The 9,753-nt window shown below is 40.1% G+C and overlaps 2 protein-coding genes across 2 annotated transcripts; both read right to left on the bottom strand.

Moving 5' to 3' along the window:
* Positions 1-2,318: 2,318 nt before the first annotated feature.
* Positions 2,319-4,154, bottom strand: LOC145888891 (uncharacterized). Its single transcript, XM_082979765.1, has one exon. The coding sequence runs from the start codon at positions 4,152-4,154 to the stop codon at positions 2,319-2,321; it is 1,836 nt and encodes a 611-aa protein (XP_082835891.1).
* Positions 4,155-7,404: 3,250 nt separating this feature from the next.
* LOC145888871 (uncharacterized) lies at positions 7,405-8,817 on the bottom strand. Its single transcript, XM_082979743.1, has one exon. The coding sequence runs from the start codon at positions 8,815-8,817 to the stop codon at positions 7,405-7,407; it is 1,413 nt and encodes a 470-aa protein (XP_082835869.1).
* Between the last annotated feature and the right edge of the window lie 936 nt (positions 8,818-9,753).

The following is a 9,753-nucleotide window of genomic DNA, read 5'->3' as shown; positions in this document are numbered from 1 at the left end:
TCTTTATGCCGGTTAAATGCAGTTGGATAACCTTCTCATTTATTTTTGAATTAATGCGCTGAAGAAGGAATGTTACTTTTTGCATTTATAAAACTAACGTAATTTAACAAACACTATTATATATTTTTTCAGACCATATAACTAACATGGAGTATATTAAAACACCTGTTACTTTTTCGGCCCAGGATCTTGGATGTCGTTTCACTTGCAAACTTGAAAATACCAAAATTGAATTTATTGGTGGGAATGTGGTTTACATCTCAGCAGGCGAAACCTATGAGAACGGATATCTATGGAGAATCACTGGTCATCTGCAAAAAGATGGAAAATTGGTGTCCGGAACTATTGAAAAACTCAAACCTTTCGAGGGGTTACTGTTGTAGGGCGTTGTTTAAAACGTCTACACAAAATGCTAACACTGCCGTATATCTGACTCCTGATAAAAAGGCTACTATCTAAACCAAAGTTAATCTGTCAGTTTAATGCATAAATAACAGTCGCACGAATATTACAATAAAACGTTACAAACCACGCGCACTAAAATGTATGTCTGTTTGGCTTGAAAATTATCGACTTAATGTCTTGACTTAAAATGACTCTATGCGACTCTCTGTGACTCTATATGACTCTCTGTTTTACCCAAAGTGGTGTGGCTTATATAGAAAACGCATACCGGGTCGTTTGGGTTCGGACTGATACGTGACTCATTTGAAATTACAGCTGTGTTGATGGAAGGGTCACGTAATTTGAATAGCCGGATAATTAGCTGTCTTCCGTGCATACAATAAACAGCGTGTTATCCGCCGTATGTTGAAATGGGTTCGTGGCGTATTACTCGACGTTAATAAAAATACAGATGCCACGTAAACACAACATAACATACGAGAATGTGACGTCATATACATAAAAACTCCCGTCCTCGTAAATGTTTTCCGGAGTGTTTATGGTTCCTCAACATTAATCTTGTCCTTTGATAGATTGCATATTTGTTCTTGTTGCGAATTGTCCATATCTTTTGGTGTGATTTTCTTGTTCAACTCCTGGTTGTACTCGTATATTGATCGCAGCTGTGACTTCTGCACGAGTGTAAACGGCGGTGATCGTTGATAATTGAAAGATTGCGTACGCCGTCGAAATATGCGTCAAACGAACTCCGGAAATCGTCAGAGATCGTTGTGTTGTCAAAATCGTACATATTGAGATGTCCGTGCTGAATACTCGAACGTAATCATCAACGTATCTTCTCGTATCTGTCAAAAAAACTCGAACATCCTGCCGTTATATCTAGGCCTAATGTTAACACAAAACAAAACACATAAAAGTTATAATTCACAAACAAATTTATAATATAGTACATCAAGATATTCTGTTGTCTACGTTGACGCGCAGGGGACATGAATGAGTGACATTGAATTGCTCGTGTTTACGAGTCATATAAGGGACTTTATTGCTGCCATGTGAGGTCACTATAGCGCTAATATCGTCACAGCGAAAAAATTAATCAACACGATTATCATAACTTGTGAGTAACTATACTGTCCGTTAAGGTCGTGCATACCAATACAGATAGGTTCGACATGAGGCGTGTGTTCAAGAATCCCAATTAGTTAAACGAACAAGCTTTTGTACTGAGCAGAGTTGGCAAAGTTTGACGGTCAGTGTGGGCTAAAAAGGATTTGCAATTGTGAAATGTAACTTGCGCCTTGGCCGTATGCACAAATCTCCCACATTGCATTGTATAGACACGCAGTATTTAGAGAGTGATGAATGCCTTCTGCGGTCTGTAAAATAAGTCGCTTTTTAATTTTACCAGTGCATTTGAAACTTCGTAGGTTAATCACTGCGAATTATTTTTTACCTACGGCTCCCAAGCCTGGCTTCAGTGCTCAGTAATCAAGTTTGTAACGTCTGATCACTTGCGAAAAATGTGGCGTGTTAATGTGCCTTGCGACTAGCAATTATATGCTCTTCGAGTCTTTGCTCGGTGAATAAAAAAGGATTCAGTTTGTGTCGAGGGGACACGGTCGCGAGATGTCGCGCTTGCCCAAATGCTTTTGCATTATAACACCAATTTCGCGTCATTTTGTGCATTTCTCCTGCTATTTTCCTTCAGCAAGTTCAAAAATTACATAAACATTAACGTTTTGGAAACACGTAGCCATGTCGAATCTAGAATAACTGTTATACAATTTCCTTTAACGATTCTGTCAGTTACTTACAAGGGACACAAGGTAAAGTCAGGCGGTTCGTTGCAAATCAATATATCGTTACAGCCACCTCACATGAATGAAATGTCTGTGTTTGAGCAAAGTCCGTTTTTATATCAATTTAGGGTATAAAGGTTCCGCGTGATTTCCGTCAGATGCCACAGTGTTACCTTCTGTAGTTTCATTTCCGTTCGATGCTCGAAGCTGCATCAGTCTATCGTAGACTAATCGTCCGTAGACTTTAATGACCCATCCGGTGAGTAGAATCGCCCAAATTCCAGCTAGTATATATATTACTAAAAAGACAAAACATAGAAAAGGCGATGTTATCGAACTTATCAGATGCAGTAAAGCGTTCTTGGAAGCCGCTTCGATCGTTGAAGATAAGTAGGATACATCAACTTCGGTTGTAGGATCTGTGTTGCTGTCGACAAATTGGTAAAGCTTGTCGTTTGTTAAGCGCGATTGGCTGAGTAATGCTAACATCGAATTTAAATCTTCAAAACCACTACTGGGCCGAGGTAAATTATCTTCATAGGTTTGAAAATCTAGTTCCTCCTGATGGTATTTTACAGGAGCTAACGTTGGAGTGACAAAATCTACTTTAGAGTCAACATGTGATAGGGTATAGTTATCATAAACGTAAAATGTGTTGTTAATGTTAAATGACATAACTCTGCCAGGAACATAATTTTCAACAAACTTAACTGTGGGATAAACAAAACCATCTCTAAATAATTGTCCTACAGACATGTTACCTTTGGAATCAATGTATTTGATTAAAGGTCTTGTGGCAAATAAATTTTTGTGACGTAATTCTTCTACAATAGTACCATTTATACTTTCACAAGAAATTTCCGTCATAAGATCGCCAACAGTTATCCCAGCTCTCTTACCTCCTAAGAGTTTGCTAAGTATTTCACCTGGGTATTGCCTTGCTAGAAGTGAATATATGGTTGATAATAATGACTGAGTTTGACACTCCAAAAAGTGTATACTTGTAGTTAAATCATTTATTGAGGCGGAGACAGTGTCCATGGCTTCATTAATAAAAAGTCCGACATTATCTGGACCTTCATCAGGGGAAAAATTCGCTTTTCGTACCATCAGTGGTAAAAGAATAGCGACTTCGCAATTTTTCGGCACAATTATCATGCCTCCTGTACAGATGGCGCCTTGGCCATAACAAGTGCGAATTTCTTTAGAACAAGTGGTATGATGGTGAATGCTAAGTCCCAAATCTTTTACCTCTAAACGATATATATTATCATCATTTCTGAAATGTAAGGTTAATTCATGAGTTCCCATCGGTGTAACGACTGGACAATCGACTCTATGAGGTATCGCCCACGTAAAAATACGTGTACCTACTGTGCAGCTACCACGGTGGATATTGCATTTGGACATAATTCCTAATGCACCCTTCATTTGTTTATGTATGGGGTCATATAAAATAGTGGACTTTGTCAAAACACCGTTGTGAACAACTCCTTTTGTGGAGGTAGGCCATTTAATATTTACTTTAACTTCATTTGAAGATGACCAAACGTTATCAGAGGAATGTGTTAAACGTCCTATTAAAGGAGCGCTATGAGTTCGTTGCCAATCCCCACAAGCACCTGAAGATGGGGGTGTTATGGCCATAGATTTCTTTGTATGAAATTTACCTCCGAAAAAATAAAAGTGTGATTCATATGAAGATTCAAAAATTTGACAAGAATACACCTCTATCCGAATAAAATCGCTAGAAGGATTATAAAGCTCGCCAGAACATGTCTTAAAAATTGGGACTCTCTGTTTCTGGCAAACAGTAGGTTCTGGTATGGCATATTCTCCCTTATACAAGGCCTCGTGACAAAGTTTGAACGATTGCATTCCGCCGTTCACTACATTCCCAAAAAATGATATAAAAAGGATAAAACCTATTTGATGCATTTTCCCGTTCATTCTTTTCAATCTCGATATCGAAGAGGTTTTCGGATTACGCGTCCTCTTCGGGTAACGTGTATATCTTGATCGGGAATTGGAACAAGAGGTGCAGTGTCAGATGCAATAGAAGGATCAGTTATGTCGCCTAAACCTACAGTAGTGTCTAGATGAACATCAAGATTGGTTAGGTCAGGAGAATAAACGGTTAAAGTTTGCATTTCAGGTAAATTAGCTACTTTGAGCCTGTCAATAGTAACGGTATTTTCACGACCGTTCATGGCTAAGGTAAAAAATTTTGGTCGTTTTTCTAATACTTTATAAGGACCATCATATGCTGGATACAAGGCACCCTTTTTAGCGTGTACCCTTACAAAAACGTGAGTGCAGCTGTCTAGAGCTGGATCAATGTAGACGTTGACCTGTTGCTGTGTCTTGCGTCTGGCAAAATTTAAATGAGCCATAAATGCGGTTAATCGTTTAGAATAGTCGGATACGGATATTTCCGGTGCGATCTCCTCAAAAAATTCTCCTGGTAATCTTAATGTTTGACCATAAACCAACTCGGCTGCGCATGCATCTATATCTGGCTTATATACGCTTCTCAAACCCAAAAGTACAAGTCCCAAGTTCGCATGCCAATTATTTGGTTGATTGTGTGCCTTTAGAGCAGATTTTAAATACTTATGTTGGATCTCAATGTATCCATTGCTGGCGGGCTTGTAAGCCGTGGTTTGCTGAAGTTTAATGCCAAATTGAATACAAAAATCATTAAATGCGTCCGAAGTAAACTGGCTACCACGATCGGTTGAGACGCGCAACGGCGCACCAAATCTGGCCACCCAATGCAACAAGAAAGCGTTCATGCATGTCTCGGCGGTGATATTAGGCAATGGTATTGCTTCAAACCAACGAGTAAACCTGCAACAACATGTTAATAAATACGAATATCCATTACATAAAGGTAACGGCCCGACAAGATCAAGGTTGACATCTTGAAATCTACCTGTGGGTTCAATATATTTGCCCAAAGGTGCTCTTACATGCCGTCTAACTTTGCAACGCTGGCATTCCAAACAAGTTTGGCTCCATTCATTTATGTCTCGATTAAGACCGTGCCAAACAAAACGACTAGATACTAAACGTCTCGTTGCTTTTACTCCAGGATGAGATAATCCGTGAAGCGTGTCAAAAGCACGTTTCCGCAATGCAAGCGGTACAATGGGTCTAAAACTTCCTGTAGATATATCACCAATCATCTGTAGCTCGCTATTTGGAACTTGCCTCTCTGTTAATTCCAAGGAACCATACAATTCTTGTACAGTTTCCTGAAAATTGCTATTCTGCTGTTGCTGTGCTAAATCATTTAACGAAAGCATGTTGCCAGCTAGTGAAATTGCATTAATCTCAACTCGTGAAAGGCCATCAGCTACTACATTTTGAAAACCACTCATAAATTCTACATCGCTTGTATACTGAGCAATATAATCCATGTGACGCTGTTGCCTGGGCGTAAAATTACTCGTTTTAGAACGGAAAGCCTTAACCAAAGGTAAATGGTCTGAAACAACATTAAAATTCCTTCCCTGTAGTATATCTTTAAAATGCTTTACCGCTAAATAAATTCCTAGCAACTCTCTATCAAATGTGCTATAACTTTTTTGTGCCTTATTCAAAACCTTGGAAAAAAATGCGATGGGCTCCCATACGCCTTTATTGTTCTGATTCAATGACGCGCCTACAGCAAAGTTGCTTGCATCGCAAACCAACGAGAACTTGCCATTGATCTGAGGATAATGAAGAAGGACCTGATCACTGAACTTCTTTTTTGTGTCCTCAAATGCATTGACTGCCTCAGGCTTCCATTCTAGCATCTTTTTGCTATTCTTTGGCTCGTTACCTAACATTACATTCAGATGACGTAGGGTGTCTGACGCATGAGGTATAAATCGCCTGTAAAAGTTAAAAATTCCCAAAAATGACCTTAACTGCGTGACGGATTCGGGCCTGGGAAAATTACGTATTACCTCTACTCTATTTTTCAAAGGCTTCAAACCATGCTCTGTTACTCGGTGTCCCAAAAAGTCAAGTTCACTTTTGCCTAAATGTGTTTTCTTCGCATTTATTAAAATTCCATAATCTGATAATCTCTGGAATAAAAGACTAAGATGCCTTTCGTGCTCTTCTTCATCTACGCTTGCAACTAATAGATCATCTACATATGCAAAGCAAAACTCTTCGAAGCCACTTACTACTTGGTTGATGTACCTCTGGAACGTTTGACTGGCACATTTCAATCCGAAGGGTAAACGACAGAATTCAAAACTTCCAAAAGGTGTTGCTATCGCAGTTTTGGGGATGGAATCCGGATGTACCGGGACCTGATAATAGGCGCTAAGAAGGTCAAGGCTACTGAACACCCGCTTTCCATGCAAATTATTAGTAAAATCGCGCAAATACGGTAACGGATATGAATCATTTTCGGTTAATACGTTTACCATTCTGTAATCGCCTACGAAGCGAAGACTACCATCCTTTTTAGGAACAACATGCAAAGGAGAAGTCCACGGACTAGAGGAAGGACGTACAATACCTTGTTCTTCCAGTTTTGCAAAGTGCTCTCTGGCGACATGTAGTGTCTCAGGCGATAACCTTCTTGGCCGACATGACACCGGTCTACCTGCAGTTACTATACGGTGCATTACATTGTGCTTTGCAGGTCGATCACATGAAATAGGTTGCGTTATCTCGGGAAAGTGTTTCAAAAGGTTTTGATAACGATCAAGTTCTAACTCGTCGTTATCCTTGTGTGCGGTACCTTCCACGGTAACGACATTCGTGTGACGAAACATGGGCTCGCCGGTTTGCGTGTCAGTATTACATTTAGTTGCAGTAGAAAAGCGCTTGGCAGGTTTGTCATCTATTGCCTTTACGCTGCGCAGCAAACGTTTGCGGTTTATATCAACCAGCAGCTTAAAATTATTCAAAAAATCTGCGCCTAAAATGCAAGAGTCCACGTCACAAACAAGAAAGGTCCACGTAAAGCGACCAACACTAAAGTTAAGGGACAATTTTATTTCCCCATAAGATTGAAATTCGTTACCCAGCGCGCACTTCATTTTTACAGGTAAACTAGGATAAAATTCACGCGCTAAGTTGCGGGGTATAAGACTTAAAGCACTGCCAGTATCTACAAGAAAATTAAGTTTGTGATTCCTATCAAAAATGGTGAAAGTGCTAGAATGTTTTTCGCCCCTGACATTGTTCACCCTTAATGAGAGGGACGCTGCCCGTTTTTTGGTTGATTAAAAGAACAGGGCGGAATACAATTATATGCATGCGAACCATACCTGCTGTGATAATAACACAAGTCGGAAGGTGGCGCCTGTGAGAAGCGCGGTCGTTGGAAGTCCCGTCCGCCATTAAAGTTGGTTTGCCTCGGGCGTGGTCGAGCAGTAAAATCTCGTCGTTGTGGTGGTCGATAATCGTTGTTGCGTGCGGCAAAGCTTCCGGACCTATGATATCCGCCATTTTGCCCTCTTGGTGCCTGAAATCGGGGAGTTGCGGAAGTTACAGTTTGAGCCGATTTTAACGCCTGTAACTCTTCGGTCATTTCCCTTAGACGCCTCTCCATATTATCATTTATTACCATTTGAGTGCTGGCAAAAATGTTTTTGGAATCCGAGACGTTATGTGGAACATGCTGTTTATTAACCACTTGTTGTGTCTGAAACTTACCTGGTTCGCTAATCAACATTATGTGATCAGCTTTTTCAGCCAATGAGTCAACTGACAAACCATAGTCAGGTGCCAATATCATTCTGATATGGGCAGGCAGTCTGTCATAAAACAACTTTTTTAATAATTTTTCCGCATCGGGACTTAAATCTTGGTAATTACCCAAAAGAACTTTCATGCGATTTAAAAGTACACTTGGACGCTTATTTTCCAGCGCAAGATCGTGAAATAATTCATGTACTTCCGTTATGGGGTTACTGTCAAATGCCTTTAAAAGCGCTTGTTTTAAATCATCATAAGAGCGACGACCAACCTTACCCAAAATAACATGACCAACCCGTTGAGCTTGTTCTTGGTTGAGGGAAGAAATGGTTAAGTTGAATTTCTCGTCGTCAGATGTTATTTGATGGTTCTGAAAAATACCTTCAACAGTCGCTAACCACAACTTTACAGCATCCTGCCACATTGAGGGTAATTTTACTTTCGCTGCCATAGGTGTGAAAGGTGCAGTTCGGCTAGAGGAAAAATGCGGTGCGGACACACCTGGATAACAAGGCGTTGAAAACGGTGCCTGATCCCGGGGCAGAAACATGGATGCGGCCTGGTCATTAATTCCAGGGGGTGCAAAATAACTCGAGCGAGGCTGAGCTATAGAATATGTTGATTCGGGATTTGCAGCGATTGGCCTAATAGTCGCGTTTGATAATGCTGTAGAATAATGCGGCGCGGCACTGCCTGTAGCGTACAAACCGCAACTGAACAAATCGTTACCTTGCAAATCATCAACATTATCGCTGTTACTCGAACTCATGTCTGTCTCAGTAGCTGCGTGAGATGTAGCATCGAAATTACCTGGTGTGACCAACGGGTCTGACTTTCCAACCCCTTTGAATTTCATCGCACTTTTTATAAATTGCGGAATTACACCAGAAGCCTTGTGCGACATAGTTAAAGCGCGTAAAAAAAATGTTTTATAGTCAGAAGGTTAAAATGCCCATTCAAATATCACGTTTTCGGGTGGCACCAAATTTATGTAGGGCGTTGTTTAAAACGTCTACACAAAATGCTAACACTGCCGTATATCTGACTCCTGATAAAAAGGCTACTATCTAAACCAAAGTTAATCTGTCAGTTTAATGCATAAATAACAGTCGCACGAATATTACAATAAAACGTTACAAACCACGCGCACTAAAATGTATGTCTGTTTGGCTTGAAAATTATCGACTTAATGTCTTGACTTAAAATGACTCTATGCGACTCTCTGTGACTCTATATGACTCTCTGTTTTACCCAAAGTGGTGTGGCTTATATAGAAAACGCATACCGGGTCGTTTGGGTTCGGACTGATACGTGACTCATTTGAAATTACAGCTGTGTTGATGGAAGGGTCACGTAATTTGAATAGCCGGATAATTAGCTGTCTTCCGTGCATACAATAAACAGCGTGTTATCCGCCGTATGTTGAAATGGGTTCGTGGCGTATTACTCGACGTTAATAAAAATACAGATGCCACGTAAACACAACATAACATACGAGAATGTGACGTCATATACACTGTCGTTCGATGAAAATATGGCTAAATTTACTATGTTTGAAACCTTTGCTAAAATATCTGGGAACCCAAATCTATCGCCTTATGCCCCCATCCCTCATGTGAGTGAGATGACATGCCATGTAGCTTTCACACTTTGTAACAAAACAAAACCCAATACTCAAAGTATCAAATGGCTGAGCACTGTTACTTACGTAAAAATTATAACTGGTCCTGTGCAGAAAGAAGACCGTGTTTATGGGTATCTATCGTCAAACAACCCAGTATCACTTTTGGATATGGCCATGTTGCTTGGTGACAAGTTTGGCAGAAAAAATGTGAAATAT

The sequence above is a fragment of the Ascidia mentula genome, chromosome 1 (genome assembly GCF_947561715.1).
Source record: "Ascidia mentula chromosome 1, kaAscMent1.1, whole genome shotgun sequence".
NCBI classification, from domain to species: Eukaryota; Metazoa; Chordata; class Ascidiacea; order Phlebobranchia; family Ascidiidae; genus Ascidia; species Ascidia mentula.
Note: the sequence above shows the minus strand (reverse complement) of the source record. Positions and strands in the feature narration are given on the sequence as shown.

Bases quoted from the DNA above. Each gene is read 5' to 3' on its own strand.
- LOC145888891 (XM_082979765.1), bottom strand. From the start codon at position 4,154: ATGAACGGGAAAATGCATCAAATAGGTTTTATCCTTTTTATATCATTT.
- LOC145888871 (XM_082979743.1), bottom strand. From the start codon at position 8,817: ATGTCGCACAAGGCTTCTGGTGTAATTCCGCAATTTATAAAAAGTGCG.